Genomic DNA, 24,303 nt, shown 5'->3' with positions numbered 1-24,303 from the left:
CCTAATTCCTGAAGTATGTCTCCACAACTACAAAACTTTGCCATCATGCAGTATTAACAATTAAGCTAGATGTTGCTTAGGTGACAGCGCAAGTAGGTTGAATATTTATGAGGAAGATTTGGACTTGGAAAGTAACTTCAATAATAAGGCTATGTCTAGTTCCTAACTTTTTCTTCAAACTTTTAACTTTTCCATCACATCAAAACTTTTTTACACATATAAAACTTCCAACTTTTCTATCACATCGTTTCAATTTTAATCAAATTTTCAATTTTAGCATGAATTAAATACACCCTATAAGGCTATAACTCTAATTATCATTCATATGTTCAAATTGTCAAGGAAAATGACACTGAATCGAATGTTTTACCTGCTTGACGATCGGTGAGAGTATTCAACCTATAAGCCTGAAGCCTGAAGAAGATAAGCAGACCTTTTTTTTTTTTGGCGGGGAAGATAAGCACAATACTGCAGTGAATTTACAACCGAGATGTATCAAGGAAACAAAACTGAATTCAAGAGAAATTGTATTTTATCCTAAGGGGGGTTTGAGCCACATGCAAAGACAGTGGATCAAATTCAAGTTGCAATTGATTGGGCCAGCATGGGCCTAAATGGCTAGTGAGAGCTATATCAAATTGGATTGGATTTTTCTCCAGTAGTATTCAGTAGTCTGCCCTCAGCTTGTACTTCCTGATTTGGGCATTCTGTGTTCTTAGAGATGGCATTGTATGGGCCAAAACCTTTCCTTGTGGCTGCATCAAGCACGCCCATTATTCCCTTTCAACCTACCATTTCATTTTGTCATATGTAATTAGCTAATTATGTAGTACCGAAGGTGTTTAAAAGGCATTACTAATTCCTGCAAACCTGTTCGAGTGAATCAACGAAGAACTTAGGACTAGACCACGTTATTTGCATTTACTGCGTTATACTGATGAAGAGGAAATTTCAGAGAAACATAGACTAATATGCAGGGAAAAATGAGTGTCTAATCTGAAACTCTGAATCCCAGCACATGTAAAATCTCGTCTCTGAAACTCTGATGAATAGGAGTTTATTACAGTTTCGAATTCATCCTTCATATGCACTTGTTTCTTACCTCGTCTATGAAACTCAATTACATCGTGTTTGCAACAATTCTACTCTATCTGCAATTCATTAAAATCCAAGAAGATCAGAGGAGCCTGAGCTATCAATCCCAATAGACTACCCTAAACCAAATTTGTCTATGGATTAATTGACCCAAGTTGGTCATGAAAGTTTCCTATTGTTAGCCAGCCAGGCAGGCAGTCTACGCAAGTAGCACCAAGACGTCAAGGTCACCTATTTATACAATTGTATAGAAACAAAACATCAAATTCTTCAATTTGATTCTTCAGAGAAAGGTTGATGGGGACATCATTTGATATTGACAAGGCTGGGGACTCGTAAAATGTCATTTAGCTGACCTTGACTCGCATCGTTTTGATCCGAGGACCAATGTGTTACTTTTTAAATCACTTAAATGAATGTTCATCTCCCTTCTCCCACTCATGCATTAACCTATACCATTATGTGATTTCGGTGAAGTCTATTTCGGTGGTATTGGTGTTTTGGTTGCAATTGGTGTTTTTCTGGTGTTTAGTGTACCTATAACGATTGATCTATGATGATGTTTTCAGTGTGAACCGTTTTTTTAGATCGATGTGTATCTCTTCTTTATCAATGAAATGGGACACAGCTTCTGCCTTTGGTTTTTTGTTTTTCTGCTTTTTTTTTTTAAAAAAAACACTAAGTCTATCGAAACATTTGTCTTTTGCAAATCTGCTTCACTCTGTACTGGGCATTTGATCTTATATTCATGATGGTATATCCAATCAACCGGTACCTTCTCAATTTATAGAAGTGCAAGTTTTGCATGAGAACAAGGGTTCAACAACTAAAAACCTCGTGGTAAGGCATTTAAGGGCCATTTGAATCAAAAGATTTATGTAATAATTTCATTAGATTTAAATCCTATAGGTCCTATTTGTTTCTTTGATTCAAAGGATTGAAGCTTTTCAAATCCTATGAAATTATTATGGAATGACACATTGCATGTTGATTTTGGAGGAAATTTAGCAAGAGTTCCAACCTCTTGGAAAATTTCCTTTGAGTATATCTCTCTCATCTGATTCCTATGTTTTCATGTACTCCAATCAAACGTCCATTCCTGTGTTTTTCCCGTGTTTTGCAATCCACTGTTTTACACTTCAATTCCTGTCAGAATCCTGTGTTTTTTCTATTTCTCCGTTTTTTTAACCCTGCGATTCAAAGAGTCTTTAGGTTGTTACACGACTTCATTTATCGGCATTCATGACCTACTTTAGGAGTACATCTTTTTTAATTAAACATGTGAGGAGAGGATACTCTAGCACATATCTTTGGCTGCCTTGTTCGTAAGTGTGTTGATTTGGTTGATCTTCAGTGCCTTTCGGGAGAAGTAATTTAAAAAAAATAAATTAGTTTGATTTTAAAACCTTCTGTACATAACTTTCTTTTAAAAAAAAATAAATCGTACAGTTCCTATGCTTAGGAAACGTGCCAACGATAATCCAGTATCTACAGAACAGGGCTTAACCGGAAGAGAAAAGTACCAGCCATGAAAACGAAAAACAATTTTACTTTAGCAAAATTGGATCTATAGCACTGAAAGCTCTCAATTTTGAGAGAAGTCCATTCGGATTCCAGACATGCATGCCCGTGACAACACAGCAAAAGCATTGGCACACACAATGAGCCAAAAACAAGAGCCACACGAACCTGGTGCCTACACATTGACCGAGTCTGAATTCCCGATTCCCATCCCACGTTGATTAATTATTCTATGGCCGTCAAAGTTTCCCCGTAGAAAACGTGGCCGTGCGGGAACACGACAGTGACTTGCATCGCCGCCGGCAGCTTAATCAACTCTTAATCAGAATTGAAGTGTGCAATTAATGGTGAAGTACACGGGGCTGGCTATAGCTTAGTGTGCTTTGAGTTAGTTTATAAACAACCTGCTTATCGTGGCCGTACGTCGTTTCCGACTGATTGGCCACCAATTGTGTTCCATTTGGCCGGTCGGCTCGATTATATAAGCCGGAACAACCCTCCGCTTCGTATAAATTATTACGTGAGTTCAATTAACAGTCACCACGCCCACAAACTGGAGAGATATTTCATTTGTCAATAGAGTAGTACACATATCAGCATATCGCATATGTCCTGCTCACAACAGGCGCTCTCACATGCATGCTTGTCTATCCTGTTTCGGTCCTTCCTATCACTAGCCTATTGCCCTGCTCTCAAGTAAAGAGAATAAGGGGTTGTTTAGATTAGTGCCATTTTAAACCATATTATTTTTTCGTAAAGTTGTCAAATATATACATCTGTTTAGTTTTTTTTGTTGAACTCTTGTAAATACATAATAAATCATGTCAAAACCTGGTAATATTGTCAAATTGCCAAAATTTAGTAATGTTTATTTTGGCTACAATCTAAACAGGCCCTAAATAAATAAATATAATATGTTGAGCAGATATTATCATATTAAGATGCTCACTGGAAGAAATTATTCTAAACTCTCGAGAGGACATCCTCTTGTTCTTTGCATATTATCTAAATAGTTATGAAAAATTTTGAAAAAATGATAAGATAGATTAATATGTGATAAATCACTTCAGAAACATTAAATTTAACTTCTACAAGTTGCAATGAAAAAACAAAATTGACTGTGAATATATGTTAACTAGCTACAATTTATTTTTTTTACAATTTATAGAAGTTGAATTTTATTGCACATTTGTGGAGTGATCTATCATATATTAATCTATCTTGTTGAATATTTTCAAAAAAAATTATAACCATTTGGATGACATAAACAACGGAGGGGCGTCAGAATTCACTACTCACTGGTTCTATTCACGGAACTTTTAGCATTATAACTAAAGCAACAACATGCTACTACATTCGTTCTCAAATATGAAAACTTTTGCATTAATGCGTATAGTCAAATTACAAAATATTTTAATAAATACAAAAACATTAGGATTTAATATAACAAAATTGGCATTTAGTAGCTTTTTTTTTGAAAAATATTCCATAAACAATCATAGTTTTAGTCATTTTTACAAACATATAGGTATAAAACGTATTGATGAGATATGTGCAAGTGGGCGTGTAACAATGTCCAAAATGTAGAGTAAAAAAATAATGAGGTAGTACAAAATAATACAATAAATACACTTGATTATTTTGTAATAGACTATAGTGTGAAACTATGCATCCCTCTTACGGCAGTGACCTTATAAGTTCATTTTCAGCGAAGGATTCATTTGACATTTGCATAATTGCTACGTTTGTACTTCCTCAATTGCCTGCATAGCCGGTTATCTCTCGGCGGCTATACTTATCTAATTCTAGGATGCAACTGATGAGCACTATATATGCTATTGTCAAGCATTTATGAGTACCATTTTTCATCAGGCATTGTGTAGAAATATCTTGGTTGAAGGGTTTGATTTTTCTGGCTATCTCTATCATCAGAAACGTTCATTTTTGACAAATTTATTACATGAAATTAACAACCTGAGCGTGCTGGCAAATATCATGAAGTTCTTTTTGACTAATAGAAGAGTGGTTGCACATTTCCGACCTACTCCTACATCTTAAGTTAATTATAATACTTGACGTGTGCACTTAATTAACTCTTTTTGGCATTTCAGTCTACTATGATATAAGAATTCGTGTATGAGATGTTAATTTGAGTGTGTATGAGACGTTTTTTCTCTCTATGATATATAAGAATTTTCTCTAATACATATAGGGACAGTCTATAAATTCTAGACCGTTCGATCGTGCTTTGAGATTTGTGCAACAATCCCAGCCCAAATATCTCTTCTTCCCTTCCATACTTCCGTCCCCACCTCCTGTGGCACTGCCCAGTGCCTAGCCATGCTCTATGTTATCTTGATACGGGGATACGGATACGTGATACGGCATTTTCTAAGAAACATGGATACGGGGATACGTCTATATGTAATAATAATAATAATAATAATAATAATAATAATAATAATAATAATAATAATAATAATATAGCAAATTAAATAAGTGGAAAAATAGTGGGTCCAATACACCAACATATTCTGGACTCTCTCAAGGTCAGTTTGCTTAAGAAAATCAGTCGTCCAACATAACCATGAAACAACTCAAAGCTATCTCCTCCAATGCCCAGCCGCATTAGCAGCCATACAACCATTAGAACTGCTAGTTGCTGGATATCTAGATGCATTACCACTCAAGCATCCATCAAAATACATCGCATCTAACAAGATATGGCACTAGTAGTCTTGTACCAAGAAAATAACAAAGGGGAACAAATTTTAGATAAGCTAGGATTGGAAAGAGAGTGGAGCGGAGCAGAAGAACGAAAAGTACTAGGCAGTGAGGGATGTGCGGCTGCGCTTGCCTGGTTGCGGAGCTCTGGCGCCCGGCTGCCGGTGAAGGGGCTGTGTCAGATGGCGGCACCACGACGGAAGGCAGACGACGGTGGCCCTTCGGCGTACGGCAGCGCCATGACACCCGGTGGACGGCGGAGCCGCGGAGGCACCACAACGGAAGTCAAAGGCACTGCGACGGCCGCGAACGGTGGAGGCGCTGCGCAGCCTGCCACCTGCACTCGTTGTCTTGTCGCCGCGCTCCATGAGATGGGCGTCGCTGTGTCGGGCTGAGGCGGCGGCTAGTGGCGATGCATCGAAACGTATCGGCAGCGTATCCATAATTATTATTTTTATTTGGAAACCTGGTTAACGAGGGATACGTATCAGAGCGTATCTGATACGTATCCGTATCCGAGGACGTACCGTATCTGATATGGATACGTGAGCTGTGCACTGTATCAAGGTAACATAGGCCATGCTAGCTTGCCAGTAGACACCAACAACACCTACTAGACACCCCCTACCCGGCCTTCCCTTTTCCCCTCACCTCTACTCCTCAAGCCAGCAACGGCAAGGTGCTCTGGTCCTCATCATGTCCCCTGCCTCTGGTACCCTCCTCCATCTCCGTAGCTCTAGCGCAAACCCCGACACCTCACCGCTTGCCCGTGCTCACTGTCCACCGTTGGGCCGCCGCCTCACCGCCTGCTCATGTTCACTATCCACTGCCGAGCCGTCATCTCTCACGGTCATCCCTCTAAGCCTAGCGATATCTCCCCTCCCACCCCCACCAAAGTATGGACCATAAACCCTAACATAGATGTTCATCAAGATCCCGAGAGTTAGAGTCACGCCAGATCACGAATCATGAAGTAAATCCTAAGGTCGGAAATGTACAAGAAATCGTCCCAAACACTACTACATAAACTCTAAATGGTGCCGGTTGAGAAACCCCCTTAGGTGCCAGTTTTCCCAACAGACACCATGAAGGCCTTACAAATAACTTCCGTCATCGGTGCCGGGTTCCAGAACCAGCACCTTTGAGGTCTCTGGAACGCAAAAAAAAAAATACCGGCTCAATGCATCGGCTCGAATAAGCAATTCCCTCCTCCCGTTCAACCCCTTTCAACCGAGCACAAGAACACAACATGAACACCTCCTTCAAGGGGAACACAACATGAATAACTTCTTCAAGGGCCACCTTAGCCGCCTCTGCTATCGAGCCGCCACCACCATTGGGTGGGGAGGCCGCTGCCGGGCCGTCGCAGCACCTCCTGCTGTTGCCGACTCCCCTCCCGGCAAGATCCAGCGGAGGGGAGGGCGCCTCCCGCCGCCGCAGTTGCCGCCTCCTCCCCCCCCCCCCCGGCTGGATCTGGTAGAGAGGAGGGCGCCACCGCCGCCCATGGGAGCCGCGCTGATGAGAGCGAGAGAGAGAGATAGAGAGAGAGAGAGAGTTGTCCGCTCATTCAGCGCTGTCGACCGCTCACTCGGTCTTATCCGCTCCTCGGCTCGGCTCGGTTTTTAAAATGTGTCACCTTTAATTTATTATAGTGTCGGTTCATTAAAAAACCCGACTCCTATAAATAATTTAAGGTGTTGTTTTTTTTGAAAAATGACACCTAAAGTACCTATAATCACTTAAAGGTGCTGATTTTTCTTTGTTTTCAGTCCGTGGAGGTGGAAAAAGACCTATAGGTGCCGGTTTTAGCACTTCCGGTATCTATAGCGTCGACACCTATTTGATGTTTTGTGTAGTAGTGAAAATTTCTATCGAATGTGACGCATATAACAATCAATAGAACACCGTATGTCTTGAACTTGATAGATGATCTACAAAGAAAATAAAATCATGAGGCCGAATCAATGCAAATGACTTAAACACAGTTCTCCTCAATTCTGTCTACGGTTGTAATGAGCTAATTGAGCTTGGCTACACAGGCTACTCATCCTTTTTCAGTTTTTCAAACTGCTAAACGGAATATTGCGTGTGAAAAACTTTATAGATAGAAGGTATTTTTAAAAATCAAATAAATTTATTTTTTTAACATCTTAATAATTATTTCTTAATTAATTCTGTGCTAATTGTGTTTATTGTTTTGCGTGCAGCTAATCAGTCAAAACTTACGGACCGAAAAGAATGCGCCCGGTAAATTAGTTCGTTTCAGTGTTTCCCCGACAAAAACACACCAAACAACCACATGCATTCTCTAACACCACAGAATGTTAATTAGCTCACCCGACAACTGGATTTTCCACAACTATAAGTCTATAACCCCAAGCAGGGCATCGTCGACAAAACTAGGGGCGTGCCATTGTGCCGACTTGACCCCCATAATTCATCCATACCAAACAAAAAGATAACCAAGAAACCATCATCACACCGGAATGGAGAAAAATGAGAATAATTTATTGAATGGGAGAAAAAGAAAGGAAGCTGAACAAGAACAAGAAAGAGAAAAGCAACGACGAATTTGTGGAGAACAGAGGGACCTCTCCGTGAAACTCCACTATATACAAGAGTAGCACTAGCACTAGCACGAGCCCATCATCCACCCCTCAACTCCACTACGGACCCGAGCTCGATTTCCCACCATCGTTTTGGCCACCGAAACACGCGCAGCAACTAGAAACTGCCGCGGGGCGCGCGGAGTCCATCTCTCCCTCTCCGACGCCGCGAGGTCGACGAGGTACTAGCTCTTGCCTCTTCATCTCCTCTCCTGTTAGTTCTTCCTGCTTGGATTGGTTGTGTTCCGTGGCCGCCGCGGCTGCCATTCTTGGGGTACGTTCTTGGTTATGGGGTTGCTATTCTTGGCGCGAAATTTTGGCCCAGCGAAAAACCCCAAATCTGGGCTGGGAGGTTTGGGGGGTGGGGGTGGTTGATCAGTTGAGCTAATCGATCGAGTTCTCTTTGTATTTCTGTTTTGCTGCATGCAATGGAGTTGGAGTACTTAGTATTATGATCCCTTCTCATCAGCAGAACTGCAGGATCGCCGGTTTTGCAGATGGGGATCGGAACTAGCGAAATACGGGCGATTTTTATTCTGTTAGTTTTCCCCATATGCGAAATGATCGTTCTGGAGCTTTGATCGTGTTTATTTTCCTCCCTTTTTAGATTTTTCTTTTGGTTTTAGTTACAAATTTCTAACATTTTACCTGTTGACTTATATTAGTTTTTGACAAAGGATTTGTCGCGTTCAGTATCGACAACTTAATGTTCTGGTGTCCGACACATCTCTTTTTGTAACAGTAGATGGTGCGAAATTTGTAATAATAATAACCTAGAAAATGGATCAAACCAAAAGGTTTTGCCGTAACTTTCAAATTCTGTTCTCTTCAGCAGAAATTACTACCGTGTTTCATAGTACTTCTCGGTATGGTTTATATTCAGTTTGCTTCCAATATTTTATCATCTAAACAGATAAACTTGTGCTATTATTAGGGATCCATTTCTTGTTATTCATCTTTCCAATCTACAATTTGCAGAATTTCTGAACCCTTCGTTTGCTCTGATTGCAGGTGAATCTACAGGATTACAGCTATCTGGACGTGCTTTCTTCAGTAAACAAGAGTACAATCCTCCAAACTCTACATTTTCCTTGCCTCAAATCCCACCCAGAGAAAAGGCATTATGCAAGTGTCCCCAACTCTTATAGCAAATTGATGTGAACGAATCCTCAAACTTTTGATCCTGATACACCAACCACCACTTCAATGATGCACCCAAGCCTACTAGCTACCATCCAATGGCTCACACTGTCAGCCCTCCTATCGATTGCCATGGCGGCTGATAACAATTCCACGGCCTCTGCCCCAATCTTTCTGAATTGTGGAGCCTCTGGTGTGCAACCTGATAGCTACAATCGGAGCTGGGATGGGGATGCTAGCTCCAAGTTTGCGCCATCGGTGAAAGGCAATGTAGCCGGGGCTTCATACCAAGACCCTTCGCTCCCATCACCCGTGCCTTACATGACTGCTCGATTCTTCACTTCAAATTACACCTATTCCTTCCCTGTCAGCCCAGGCCGCATGTTCGTGCGCCTACACTTCTATCCAACTAATTATAATGGGAACCTTGATTCTGCAAATGCCTACTTTGGTGTCACAACCAACAATCTGATCCTTTTAGACAACTTCAACGCATCACAAACTGCTCTGGCAACAAGCTCTGCCTACTTCTTTCGAGAATTCTCGGTTAATGTCACTTCAAGCAGCCTAAAACTCACCTTTGCCCCGTCCACACGAAACGGGTCTTATGCATTTGTGAATGGGATTGAGATTGTGCCCACGCCTGACATCTTCACAACACCGACACCTACATCTGCCAATGGCGGGGACAATGTGCAATATGGCATAGATCCTGTGACGGGTTTCCAAACGATGTACCGGCTCAATGTTGGGGGACAGCCCATCTCTCCGCAAGGTGATTCTGGATTCTATCGTTCTTGGGATAATGATTCTCCTTACATATATGGTGCTGCCTATGGGGTGACCTTCTCCAAAGATGGTAATGTCACCATCAAATATCCAAATACTGAGCCAAATTACACTGCACCAGTTGCAGTCTACGCAACAGCAAGGTCAATGGGGCCAACTGCACAGATCAACCTGAACTACAATCTTACATGGATCTTACCGGTTGATGCGGGGTTCACCTACCTCTTGAGGTTCCATTTCTGTGAGATCCAGTATCCAATAACCAAGGTGAATCAGAGATCATTTTTCATTTACATCAACAACCAGACGGCGCAGAATCAAATGGACGTCATTGTTTGGAGTGGAGGAATTGGCAGAACAACATATACCAACTATGTTGTCACAACGGTTGGTTCTGGCCAGACGGACCTGTGGGTCGCGCTTCACCCTGATCGTTCAAGCAAACCAGAGTATTTTGATGCAATACTAAATGGCCTTGAGGTCTTCAAGCTACAGGACCTTGGAAGAAATAACCTTGCTGGGCTCAACCCTCCACTTCGACCAAAGCCTGGTGTGAATCCCAATGGGGGATCTAGTAGAGGTAAATCAAAGAGTGTTGCCCCAGCAGCCATAGGTGGAGCAGTGGGTGGCCTTGCCGTGTTGTTGATTGCTTGTGTTGGATTGTGCATCATCTGTAGACGAAAGAAGAAGGTAGCAAAGGATACTGGCAAATCTGATGAAGGACGCTGGACTCCTCTCACTGATTTCACCAAGTCACAGTCAGCCACCTCAGGAAAGACAACCAACACAGGGAGCCACTCGATGCTGCCAGCCAATCTTTGCCGGCACTTTTCGTTTGCAGAAATCCAGGCTGCCACCAACAATTTCGACAAATCCTTCCTCCTCGGCAAAGGTGGATTTGGCAACGTTTACCTTGGAGAGATAGACAGTGGCACTAGAGTTGCAATCAAGCGTGGGAACCCGCTGTCTGAGCAGGGTGTCCATGAGTTCCAGAATGAGATTGAGATGCTGTCCAAGCTCCGACACCGTCACCTTGTGTCTCTAATCGGGTACTGCGAGGATAGGAATGAGATGATTTTGGTATATGACTACATGGCTCATGGGACACTTCGAGAACACTTGTACAACACCAAGAACCCACCATTGTCGTGGAAGCAGAGGCTGGAGATCTGCATCGGCGCCGCCCGTGGGCTGTATTACCTGCACACGGGTGCAAAGCAAACCATCATCCACCGCGATGTCAAGACCACCAACATTTTGCTGGATGACAAGTGGGTTGCCAAGGTTTCCGACTTTGGGCTGTCCAAGGCCGGTCCAAACGTGGACAACACCCATGTGAGCACAGTGGTGAAGGGCAGCTTCGGATACCTTGATCCTGAGTACTTCCGACGGCAGCAGCTTACCGAGAAATCTGATGTCTACTCCTTCGGAGTTGTGCTGTTCGAGGTCCTGTGCGCCCGCAACGCCCTGAGCCCATCGCTTCCGAAGGAGCAAGTGAGCCTTGCAGACTGGGCTCTGCGTTGCCAGAAGAAAGGTGTTCTTGGCGAGATCATTGACCCACTCCTCAAAGGGAAGATCGCTCCCCAGTGCTTCTTGAAGTTCGCCGAGACCGCGGAGAAATGTGTGGCCGATCGCAGCGTCGACAGGCCGTCCATGGGTGATGTGCTCTGGAACCTCGAGTTTGCGCTCCAGCTGCAGGAGAGCACGGAGGACAGTAGCAGCCTGACCGAGGGGACGTCAGCGAGCACGTCGCCGCTGGTTGTGGCCAGGCTGCATTCAGATGAGCCGTCGACCGACGTGACTACTACCACTACAACGACAACTTCTTTGAGCATCACTGACCGTAGCATTGCGAGCGTGGAGTCTGATGGGCTGACCCCAAGCAACATCTTCTCCCAGCTCATGACACCAGATGGAAGATGAAAATCAAATTGCAAGCTCTAATATTGCTCCCTAGATTTGTGGTGTGCCTCAACAGAATTCTTGTCAGGAATAGCTAATTGTATAGTTATCTTACTTGCTCTACTAGCCTTGCTATGCATCATTTTGGGCTAAATATATGTATGTTTTAGTTCTTTAGCAGATCTATGTTTCTTTCAAAATCGCAGTAATTGTATAGGTACCTCTAAATTGAAGGGGGTTGAGATTCTTACCTCCTAATGCAGTTGTAATCTTGTAATAAAAGAGCATGGAAGATATCACCCACTTATCCCTTTCTGAGTTTTGACTACATACTCCCTTTTACAACTACGAGAAGTTCTGTACTTTCAGCTGTTTGATCCCATCCTGTATTAAACTACAAGTAGATCAGCATCATAGATCATATTGCACAACACTGAACCTTGGTGCCCTGACCGTCCTCTAACATTTTCAGGATGGTATTGGTATGTATATAATACCAGTGCCCTACTCTTGAAGTATTTCCAGAATTTTTCAGCATTGTTCAAGTATCTTAATTTCAAGAGGTTGGTAATAAACAAAGGTAATATTGGATATTCCTCCTCATTGACCCTGATCAGATGTGATGAGTGATGACATGAGTCAAGGAACGGCTATCTCACCTCCCGGTTCAGTGAATGTTCAAACAATGTGCAATTGCTTCCTGCTGCTCGTTGCTGTATGAACAAACCTGGTTAATTCGCTGCTCTTGCTTCTTGGAACATCAGATGTGAACGACATCCACTAGCCGGTACTACAGGTTCCAATCAAATCACTAATAGCAACCACTAGCAAATGACAGCTTGGAAAAACGCCAGTCTGCCTGGAGAAAGTGGAAACCAGCCGAACCGCGGATCGTATTGACAGACGATGCAGAGGGGAAGCAGATGTGATGGGGGACACTGTCAACTGATCCCGGAACGAAGAACCTAAGCTAGCTAGCTATAGCTGGGATTCTGCCGTCCATTGGAAGTGAAGTGGCTTTCGGTGCCTATCACCTTTACCAAGTTTGGCAGGAGCTCGTTTTGTTTGTGTGGATTATATTTGGCTTTGGTGTGAGTGGAAGATTTTTTTTAGATAATAGATTTTCATTAGTCCGGCCTCTATATACACGAAGGATAGGATATACAGAGCCAAAAGGATATAAGAACACTTAGACTCACACCTCAACAAGGAGGAGAACACTCAACCAAAAAAGAAAAGAAAAACAAATGACCTCGGCACACCCCTCCTTCTCTTCTTCCCGACATAGTAGTGAGTGGAAGTCGTCTAGTCGCCGCGGCCCCTAGTGTGCCGTCGTTGTCAACCTTCGTTGGTGTCATCTTCATCCGACTTTCATCCATCGTCGTTCGGTGTTTAGTCAGAACTAGCCGCGAGCCGACGGGATCGACTTCCACTTCGCCAAAATTCCTTGGCCTCTGCCACCCATAGGGCCATCGTTGTCGTCAGAGGATGTTTGTTCGCCTTTTGTACTCCCAGCCCGCCGCCGCAGGGGCCGACCTCCACCTGCTCCTCATTGAGAGTCCTGTGCCGGTTCTCAGGGCGCCGCCGTTGCCCATAGGGCCATTGCCGCCGCTAGAGTCAACCTCAGCCTTGCTCCTCGCTGGGAGCCTCGTGCCGGTGCTCAAGCCGTTGCCGTCCCGGGTCCCGGCGTCCCGCTGCCCCTAGGCCCACCGCCGCTGCCGCCTGGGTTGACCTCCGCCTGTTCCTCGCTAAGAGCCTTGCGCCAGAGCTAAGGTCGCTGCTGTCCCGGGCCGCCGCTGTCGCCAAGGTCGACCTCCACCTGCTCCTCGCCAAGATCCTTGCGCCGGTGCTCAGACCACCACTGTCCTGGGCCGCCGCCACTACCTACGGGACCACCGCCCGAACCATCTTCATCCTGCCACGGACAAGACATCGACACTCAGGCCGCCGCCATCCGAAAGGACTCCGCTGTCGACACCTCGCTGCTACCCGCCGCCCTCTCCGTCGTGCCACCCCAGCTAGCCAGGATCACCCACGCTGCCTGCTTCCGACGCCGCATCTCGTCATGAATGGAGGCAGGGGCAACGGGAGGGAGGTGAGAGTGAGGAGCCCCCACTCAATCGTCGTCGCCCAGCAGCCGCACCGTCCCGCTTCGTCGTCGCCACCATGCTGTCCACCAATGTTGATAGTGAAATTTGGTAAGCCCCAAAGATGTCATTAGCCTAAAATCAATATCAGCTTTAGAGTTATGGAATCAGCCGATGGGAGTTATCAAGTCGCCAGCAGTCGGATTCATGGAGGATTCGGTTAAGGAAATTAATCTATTTAAGGAAATTTATCCAGAAGAGATCGAGTTTAAGGAGGATGCGGCATGGCAAGTTATCTAGATATTTATATTCTGGATGAAGCGAGTACTACCTCCGTCCTAAAATACTTGTCGCTTTGAGTTTTTGTTTGTAAGGTTTGATCATTTGTCTTATTCAAAAAATTATGGAATGATTATTTACTCTTTTTTGAGTTGCTTTATTATCAATTTAAGTATGAATCTTTTTTATATTTGCACTAATTTTTGAAATAATACAATGGTCAAACGTTTCTAATAAAAAGAAAAGTCAAAGCGACCCCGAATGGTCTGTACGTAGACATATTTTGACGATGCCCCCGGTAAAGTCAGTCCTGTATGGTGAATGGGGTATACCGTAACAATTTTAAAAGTTGTTTGGTTTATTTTTATACGACGACTACATTACACCAGACCCAGACGAGATAGGCATGTTGCAGCTGCCCGATGTGTCTCAGGCGTCGCAGCCCACCACCTACAACTTACGATCCACTCAGTCAAGGAAAAAGAGTTACACTGGGCTTACCATTCTCATATGTTATTTGATTTCCCTCGCTTCGTTTTGTAAATGTTGTGAACATTGGTTTTTCAAATATAGGTACACTCCAGGCTCGCAAGCTCTTTGGCGTCAACGCAAGAAGTGATTTCTAGGAAGTTTAACTGTTTCTGATATGTGTTAACTTGTTTAATGCACATGTGGACTTGTGAACTTATGAACTATGCGATGGACTTGTGGATTATGTGATGGACTTGTGAACTTATGGATTATGTGATGGAGTTGTGGATTATGTGATGGACTTATGGACTATGTGATGTTTGATGTGGATTGGTTTTGTTTTGTATGTTTCCTATGAATTGGACTATGTGATGGACTTATGCATTATGTGGACTATGTGATGTTCGATGTGGACTAGTTTTGTTTCGTATGTTTGCTGTAAATTGGTTCCAACGTTTGCGACCCGTGAACTATGAATTTGCAATGCATTGTTTGCGAACTGTGAATTGGCATATGGTTCTAGAGGTCGGGAGGGCTGCGCCATAGTACCGTGCTTTTGGGGGGTGGGGGGGAGGGCGCCAGCAAGTAAGTAGAGACAAAGGGGGTGGAGTGGTGCCAGCCTTCCGCCCGAGGCAAAAGGGGGTGGGGTGGTGGGGGCGGCGCTAGCCTCCCGCCCGAGGTAGAAGGGGCTGAGGGCGCCCCCCTCCCCCAGGACGAGTGCGCCAGCTGTGCTGGCGCCGTGGTAGCTGGGGCAGCGCCAGTGTGGCTTGCGCCCTCATTTGCCACGTCACACCTTCCACGTTCCCCCAGTTCCACGGTGGCACGGAGACGGCGCCAGGGTGGTTGGTGCCGCTATGTTGGAGAGCGGCGTCAGCCTCTCTGGCGAAAAAAAAAGATCACCCGAATAAGTTTTGTAGAGGTTTATTTGTAAAATAAGTTTTTAAGAAGGATTAAAATGTAAAAATTTCAGGCTCCTAGTCCTGCCCAAAGCGACAAATATCACAACTCACGAGGTTGAATTGAACCGATCTATCATGCCGACGCGGCGACACCCACTTGCGAGCGGTGGCTGCAGGAATGCTGCACGGAAATTCCTGGGACGATATGCTCTAGACTCCGGCCGGTCAAGACGAGCAGGTATCGGCACGGCAGCCGTTTTTGGGTGGGTTGGGGGGGGGGGGGGGGGGGGTTGTTGGTGGGGTGGTGCTCGCCTAACCGCGAAACCACCAAGGTGGGATTAACAATATCACCAATCTCTACAAGCATCCTTTTCGGTGGCATGCAGTCAGACGTGTACTTATTATCTTCTTGTTTTTTAACGGTGTGAGAACGAGTTCGTTCGTGCGTCTGTACCCTGGCATTGCTACAGTGTGCACGCGAGATGTTCGATGGAATGTCTAGGAGAGGGACGGTGGCCTCGCAACAAATGGCTGTGGAATCGCATGTTCACCGGTGAGTTTTAGTGCATGCAAGGTTATCTGCTTGCTTGATTGCCATGTCAATGTGAATATTTTTCTATGTATTCTGTTCTTATGATGTGCTCACTAAATTAAATAAACGAATTAGATATGAAATTGATTCGAGAAATCGGAACTCAGAGGCCCCATAACTTTAGCTTGACTAGCTTGTCGTGTTGCACACTTTGCATGCCCTGACATGCTTAATCGAACTGGCGCATTCCTGAGCCATGTCTTTCAATGCTAAAAGCTCAAGCGAGAGGGGGAGGCTAACGGCGATCGACCAGCGATCGGTTGGCCCCGCCTCTCCCCCTATACTCCTCCCTCTTCTCCCCCTTCCTCCTCTTCTTCTTCTCTTTCTACTATAGTACATCACACAAATTTTTTTAAAAAACAAAAGTTAGAAAAATTTATGTATAGAAATACTATATATAAAAAAAATTTGAATTCAAATTCAAATTTGAATCGGGTATGTAAACTTTTGGCTTATAAACTTTGGATCTATAAACTTTAGGTGTATAAACTTTAGATGTATAAAAATACTATATATAGAAAATATTTGAATTCAAATTCAAATTTGAATCAGATATAATTCAAATTCAAATTTGAAACGGGTATATAAACTTTTGACTTATAAACTTTAGATCTATAAACTTTAGGTCTATAAACTTTAGATGTATAAACTTTAGATGTATAAAAATACTATATATAAAAAAATATTTGAATTCAAATTCAAATTTGAATCGGATATATAAACTTTTGACTTATAAACTTTTGGTCTCTAAACTTTAGATGTGTAAACTTGAGATGTATAAACTTTAGGTGTATAAATTTACTAAAATAGGAAAGTAATGCGGTGCCAAAAAAGGAAACCAGGTGGAGGGAGGGTGCCAAAAAAGGAAACCAGGTGGAGGGAGGGAGGGGGAGGGGATCGATCGCTGATCCATCCCCAGGGCGATCGATCGCCAAACAGGATTTCCGCAAGCGAGAAGCTAAAAGGATTATTCTTGTCGCCCTTCTGCTTTGGAAAAATTGGAAAATATACCAAGGATATGTATATATGCTTGTGATTTTTTTTAAAAAAAATTAAAACCACCATTTCGAATGACTTGGGGACTATGTTATGTTTTTCTAATGAAGTGCCCTTCCTCCATTTATCTTCTTTGCTGATTGTGTTTCTGTCCCACACCATTCCTGAGTGATAGTTGGTACTAAGCAAGTGTGACGTTGGTCTTTGATTGTATATGAAAAAGACATACTAAGATAGTAAGCCTTCTGTGGATGACCTGTTGGTTGGGGAACTACAAAGCATATTATATATATCTTTAACAGAATACAGTTCTTAACATTGATTTCAGTGCTCCACAAATTCTGTAGTTCCTAAACAAAGAGAATGACGCAGATATTCTACTTGTACGTATGTATATCTGTTTAAGACATTGGAGTCAAAGTCGCCAATATTCATTTCATTTCCTTCTAGCAACGGCACTACAAATCCTCAATAGGAAGAAATGAAATCGCAAAGGTACAAATACTGAACTTTCTATTGTCAATTCTGAGATGCTACACAGGACAATTCACTGGTCTCTTGTGAAAGCTACTGCGTTGCCATTTAGCAGAATGCCTCCTCATATATACTACTAGGATTATTAGTTAATTTTCTTTGGCACCCTCATAAGGTTTCCAGATTTCTGATCTGATACTATGCATTTTATGGCACCATTTCATTTGCAGATACCTGCCTCTTTTTTTTTAATTGTATTCTGATGGTTGGGTCTAGGTCTAAATTAGGCACTTAAACTATTTAGTCGCAGAACATGTTGTTCACTCTTTGTTGTGTTCTCTGTCCATGGTCTTGTTCCTCATTTTTCTCTGTATTATTTTCTCGTTTCATCATGTACATGCTTCGACCTGTTCTTTTTGGTGATTAGATCAGTATCATGTGGGTAGGGGCTGTGACTCAATAAGCACATGGAATTGGTGGTAGCATTGATTATGTTGTGCTAGGTAGAACCTGGCATTTCCAGAAAAAGACTGCACCCAAGCTTTGTAAGTTATGTTACATTTCTTCTAGTTTTACCGTTTTGACTGTAATCAAAGCATTCAAACTCTTAACTAGGTGTGACTCCATCATGCACTTAACAATATTTGCAGTCAGCCAAAACAATATTAACCATTACTGCAGCTATTTTTGTATGCTTAAAAATAGGTATACATGTCAATAATCGATTTGTGTCTGTTGGTTTTCAGAACCTTTGTCTATTGGTAAGCGAATTTACGAAATTATCTGGAAAGTAGGTAAACCATTTTTACATTGCTATCAACATATTGTGTTAGAATGGGTGTCGAATATACTAGTCCTATTTGGTTACAGTTGGACTTGGAGTTGTAATAGGTGTTAACGGGTGGAGTTAGAGTTGGACTCTGTAACCCGGGATCTCTCTTAAATAGAGAGGGGGGCACCACAATGTAACTATGGTGACTACAATGTAGCGTAGACACGCAAGGAGATGATGGCGGCGTACTATGGACTCGTAGCGGCTAGGCGCTATGTTGGTTGGGGAGGAGCGCCCATAATCAAAGCCCCGGGGATGTGAAGCGATCGGAAGGGTTAGTCGTTGTTCCGCTATATCGACTAACTTTTATAACATATTGTGTGATATATTTATGTCTCATTTGAATTTTGATGGACCAAGTTTTACTTAAACTAGCATTTTGATATAGTGGTTTCGGAAGTTGGTAAAGAACTAACCCTACTTTGTATGACTAATGTGAACCCGATGATTCATGGATGTTTGACGCATTGACATTAGAAACCTTAGTGACATAATAATTCAAATAAAGAAACCAAGAAGTGATTCTTCCAATTTTGTTGAAATTATAGGTACTTTTCTGTCAAAATCCACTACCATATGTCCTCCATAATCTCATCATGTAGTCACCTGATCTCTACATCGACCAGACAAGCCGCAGCTCCCATTTTATCATGTCCTATAGGTTAAACCTCTATTTCTTTGGCAAATGATAGCTTCGAGTATCTTATGAGGTAATTTCAATCTCCTTGTTTCATCATTTCCGTCTTTGAGGTAGTTTCTTTTTTGTTGTTTGAAATGCGATTTGGTTTGTTGTTCTGGAGGTTTTCTTACTGGTATGCAGCTATCTTTCTATACTCAAATCTATAAACCCTTACATGATGGCCAAGATTCGATTGAAGATCTGCCATGTGCTATAGGTGCTTACATAAAACATAACTGCTTAACTGGTGAGATAATTCAATGAATTAAACGACACCAATCATCAGATTATGAAGATATTTTTCGTATTCATATTATCGTAAAATACAAAGAATCTCCTTTGGAGCAACAAAAAGGTTAATATTTGATTTGATATGAGAAATCACCCTTATCTTGAATGAAATTGTAGTCACTGTATGTCAATTTGGAAATAGATCCACATATCTGAAAATTTTTACTAGCCTTTATTGTTGAAAAATCATACAAAGGGAAAATAGAAGAACAATTAAATCAATCAAGGAGAATCTTATACTCCCTTCGTCCCAAAATATAAGCATTTTTGGACGACACAGTCTCCAAGATGCTATTTTGACCAATAATATCTATAAAAGTAAGATGTTTTAAATAAAAAGAGCTATATATTATGATAGTTTGTTTAATGATAAATCTAGTAACATCAATTTTATATGAGTGATCTTTTCTATTTTTTTGCTATTAATAGTCAAAGTTGAAAATGTTTGACTTCTCACTATGCTAAAAATGTTTATATTTTGGAACGGAGAGAGTAGTTAATTAATATTTTTTCTTGATTCAGATTTTAATCACAAAGTGTAGTTTTTTTCCCTTCCATTGATAATTTCAGGTCAAATATCTAGCTCTCTGTGGTTGTATCTACTTCATGAACAAGAATACTGTACACAAGTTAATTGTTATTCTAAATCTTTTTGCATATCCATAGAAGGTTTCCAATATTCTAGCATGACAGAACAACTGCTCTTAGATGTAACACACCTTATAGGCTTATATTTCCCTATATTATTCTGTTGTACAGAAATCCTCACATGACTCAACTTCATACACCCAGTAGCTGGAATGGCTAACAGAACAGAACTGGCTACCCTCCTGTGCATTCCACTGTTCTCTCTCTTGTTACTTGATGTGGTGGCTGGTAACTTCACAGGTCCTCACCAAATCCGCCTTAGATGTGGTGGCACCAGCACTGCCATTGATTCTGATGGTCGAACTTGGGAAGGGGATGCTAACTCCAAGTTAGCATTGGATGGTTTGGCAGCCAACGCGTCATACCTAGACCCCTTGCTTCCCTCCCCAGTGCCTTACATGACGGCACGCATATTCAGTTCCAATTTCACATATTGGTTTGGTCTTAACCCTGGTCGTGTGTTCCTTCGCCTCTACTTTTATCCTACTGAGTATGCTGATCGTGCTGCTGCAGATGCCTTGTTTAGTGTCACTGCTGGGATCCTTGTCCTTCTGAATGATTTTAATCCTTCCCAGGTAGCTCATGCGATGGGTCGAACCTATCTCATCCTTGAATACTCAGTGAATGTTCCTTCGGGTGATCTCGATGTCACATTTTCCCTGTCTCCTCACCACACCGGTTCTTATGCGTTTGTGAATGGCATTGAGGTTGTGTCCACTCCTGATATTTTCACGAAACCTGCGCCAACATTTTTAAATGTTGGGATCTCAGATCCATTCCCAATCTCTGTTAATATAGGCCTTCAGACGATGTATCGTCTTAATGTTGGGGGTGAGACAATCTCCCCAAAAGATGATTCTGAATTTTGTCGCACATGGGGCAAGGATTCCCCTTACATTTCTGGAGACTCAGGCCTGAACTTTTTCAAGGATGACACTGTAACCATCAGTTACCCTCGTACCATGCCAAGTTACATAGCCCCAGTTGGTCTATATGAGACAGCAAGGTCCATGGGGCTAAAGGGATATATCAACTTGAGGTACAATCTTACATGGATTCTACCGATTGATGCAGGATTCCACTATCTTTTACGGCTCTATTTCTGTGAGATCCAGCACCCAATAACCAAGGCGAACCAGAGGACGTTCTTTGTATACATCAACAACCAGACAGCACAGAAGATGGATGTCATTGTTTTGAGTGGAGGAATTGGTGTGCCAATCTACACCAACTACATAGTTGGCCCAATTGGTTATGGTCAGACAGACCTGAGAGTTGCACTTCACCCTGATGTTGAAACCAACCCAGAATTTGTTGATGCAATTCTGAATGGTCTTGAGGTCTTCAAGCTACAGGATGTCAACAAAAGTAACCTTGCTGGAATGAACCCTATTCCCTGGAGACACCGTGATGGGGATCCTCGTCTGGCAACCATTGGTGGAGCTATTTTTGTTTTGGTGGTGCTGTTGATTGCCAGTTTGAGCATGTATATTATCAACATACGAAAGAAAAGAGTTGATCATGGAAATACGAACAAAGAGTTGTTATTAGCCACCTTGCTCTCAAAGAAATCCAACCTTTGCCACCAATTCACGTTCTTGCAAATCCAGGAAGCTACCAGTAACTTTGATGAAGCCTTTCTCCTTGGCAAAGGCGGGTTTGGGAATGTATACAAGGGTGAGTTAGATCATGGAATGAAGGTGGCAATCAAGCGTGGAGACCCTCTGTCCCAGCAGGGTATCAACGAATTTCAGACAGAGATTGAGATGTTGTCCAAGCTCCGTCATCGCCACCTAGTTTCTCTGATTGGCTATTGCGAAGACGAGAACGAGATGATCCTTGTGTATGATTACATGGAAAATGGTACCCTTCAAGAGCACTTGTACGGCTCCCAAAAGCCACCTCTTCCATGGAAGCAACGGCTTGAGATCTGCATCGGTGCAGCGTTGGGGCTGCATTACCTACACACTGGTGCGAAGCAGACCATCATCCACCGCGATGTGAAGAGTACCAACATTCTGTTGGATGGCAAATGGGTGGCAAAGGTTTCAGATTTTGGGCTGTCCAAGGTTAGCACAGACAAGGACAAAACCTATGTGAGCACTGTTGTGAAAGGCAGCTTTGGATATCTCGACCCGGAGTACTTTCGAAGGCAAAAACTCACCAAGAAATCAGATGTCTTCTCCTTTGGGGTTCTTTTGTTCGAGGTTCTATGCGCACGTCCGGTAATAAACCCTGAACTTCCAGAGGAGCAAGTGAGCTTGCGTGACTGGGCACTGTCTTGCCGTAAGAAAGGCATACTCAGTGAGATTATCGACCCCCATCTCCAAGGGGAAATCACCCCACAGTGCTTCAGGAAATTCACAGAGACTGCAGAGCAGTGTGTTGCTGATTACAGCATGAACAGGCCATCCATGGGTGATGTCCTGTGGAACCTCGAGGTTGCACTACAGCTGCAGGAGAGTGCAGAGGAAAACTGCGAAGAGACGGCATTGAACGTGTTATCATCGCCTTTAACGACCAGGTTGCAACCATCATCCCGCTCAACTATGAGCATCTCTGGACAAAAGGCTGTCTTCTCAGAGATGATGCATCCAGATGGTCGATAAGACCAAACTACCGTTTAGTATTCTTCTCAAGCTTCTGTTCTCATGTTTTATAGGGAAAATTGTTGGAGTTTATAACAGTTAATTTGATTGTTAACGGACTGTACTGTGAGATACTGAACCAGTTGATTAATCTGTGTGTCCCACGTACACTCTTGTTTACCTTCCTTACAATCCAGAGACTGGAATAATCTTCTGTAGTACACGGACTAATTAGTAACTACTGTACTACAACGAGGACGCCATTTGTATGCATGATTCTGAAGATGTCCTAATCATATGAAGTTTGTTTTACCCTTTTTATTTTCTCCTAATATACATCAGGTTTTCATTTGATTTTGGAGCAAGTACATACTTATACTATCTTTGGTCATGAATATTTGACTTTTAGACAAGATTTGGTCAAACTTTTAATACATTTACCATCAATAACTTTTAAAATTCTAAGTTCCAAAACATGAAAATATTATGTGTAGGTTTATCTTGGAAAATACCTACACAATCTCTTAAATTTATTTGATTTTATAAACTCATTCTAATATAAACTTACAGCCAAAGTTACACATTGAAGACCTAAAAAATGTCGAGCTTCATACTCCATCCGTTTCCAAATAACTCTTATTGTTGTTGCATTAATTATTTCTGAAGGTTATATATTTGCATGGTTCTTTTAAATAATTGTAAATTAAGTAATCTCTTTTTCTGATGGATAATTATTTGCATAGGTAAAATTTGCCACGTGACACTCAAAGTTTGTGGTACACCGTAAAAACATGAGACGGTCAAGGACACCGAAAAACTGATAATTTACCAGAGGGTGCCGTGGCCATTATTTTATTATTAAGAGATAGAAACAATTAGAAAAGATTAGTTTACCCCTCAAACAAGTGGCATATATCCCGGTAAGGTCTGGTTCGAAGTGCACTGTAGTGTAGGAAGAGAGTGAGGCTTCATTCCTGTTTGAACCAGACCTACCGAAGGCTACATGTTGCTGGACCGAGGACAAACACATCTTTTCTACTTGGGTTCTCTCAGTCGAAAAAAGATAAAATAAGAGCCTGTGATGGAAGTAAGATGAGCTTCTCCTTTTATAGGCTCTATATGACGGTTACAGCTATGAGAAATGTCCTAAATGCCCTCCAACCATCATTAAGGAGTAATCAGGCAGGTACATGAGGAAGCAGATGGTGGGAGGTGCTAGGAAGGGTTTGGCCGAACTGGTGGTTCGGCCGAACCCAAAAGCCCACCTTCTGGCCTCTTCTTCGACTAGGAGGTTGCTTAATGGGCCCCCAACATCATGTACTTTGATTTGGCTCAATTCTAATTGGTTTTGATTGACATATGGACCCTCCAATCCGCCTAAAATTGTCCTGATTGTCCGGAGGTGTATTTTGTCGCATGACGGGTGGTTTTCATCCATAAAATACCTGCATACACATATTTCACCAACACTAGTGGAAATGGTTAGTAATAATCCCTACCACTAAGTTAGATACCTCATTTTATTTCATTATATGTAGGCATTGTCGGTCAGATATTATGATTCAAGGACTGTCAACAACACCCCCACACTTAACCTTTGCTCGTCCCGAGTGAAGGCTATGGACTCTACAAAAGGGTTATGACTTCCTTACTAATAATCATGGAAACAAATTATTCAAAGCCATATTTG

General features: G+C 42.6%; 2 protein-coding genes across 3 annotated transcripts; both read left to right on the top strand.

Moving 5' to 3' along the window:
* Window positions 1–7,957: 7,957 nt before the first annotated feature.
* On the top strand, window positions 7,958–12,059 carry LOC127773800 (receptor-like protein kinase FERONIA). Its single transcript, XM_052299977.1, has 2 exons — window positions 7,958–8,128; window positions 8,958–12,059. Exon 2 carries the CDS (start codon window positions 9,153–9,155, stop codon window positions 11,796–11,798), a length of 2,646 nt encoding a protein of 881 aa, XP_052155937.1. The 5' UTR covers window positions 7,958–8,128; window positions 8,958–9,152; the 3' UTR covers window positions 11,799–12,059.
* A 6,971-nt stretch (window positions 12,060–19,030) lies between these two features.
* On the top strand, window positions 19,031–22,831 carry LOC127772791 (receptor-like protein kinase FERONIA). Of its 2 annotated transcripts, none has more exons than XM_052298769.1 (2): window positions 19,031–19,117; window positions 21,100–22,831. In XM_052298769.1, exon 2 carries the CDS (start codon window positions 21,207–21,209, stop codon window positions 22,632–22,634), a length of 1,428 nt encoding a protein of 475 aa, XP_052154729.1. In that variant the 5' UTR covers window positions 19,031–19,117; window positions 21,100–21,206; the 3' UTR covers window positions 22,635–22,831. The 2 variants fall into 2 exon arrangements, with proteins under 2 accessions (XP_052154729.1, XP_052154728.1); XM_052298768.1 differs by having other exon boundaries at window positions 20,137–22,831.
* The last annotated feature ends 1,472 nt before the right edge of the window (window positions 22,832–24,303 follow it).

This window comes from Oryza glaberrima, chromosome 5, assembly GCF_000147395.1.
Source record: "Oryza glaberrima chromosome 5, OglaRS2, whole genome shotgun sequence".
Lineage (NCBI taxonomy): Eukaryota > Viridiplantae > Streptophyta > Magnoliopsida > Poales > Poaceae > Oryza > Oryza glaberrima.
Note: the sequence above shows the minus strand (reverse complement) of the source record. Positions and strands in the feature narration are given on the sequence as shown.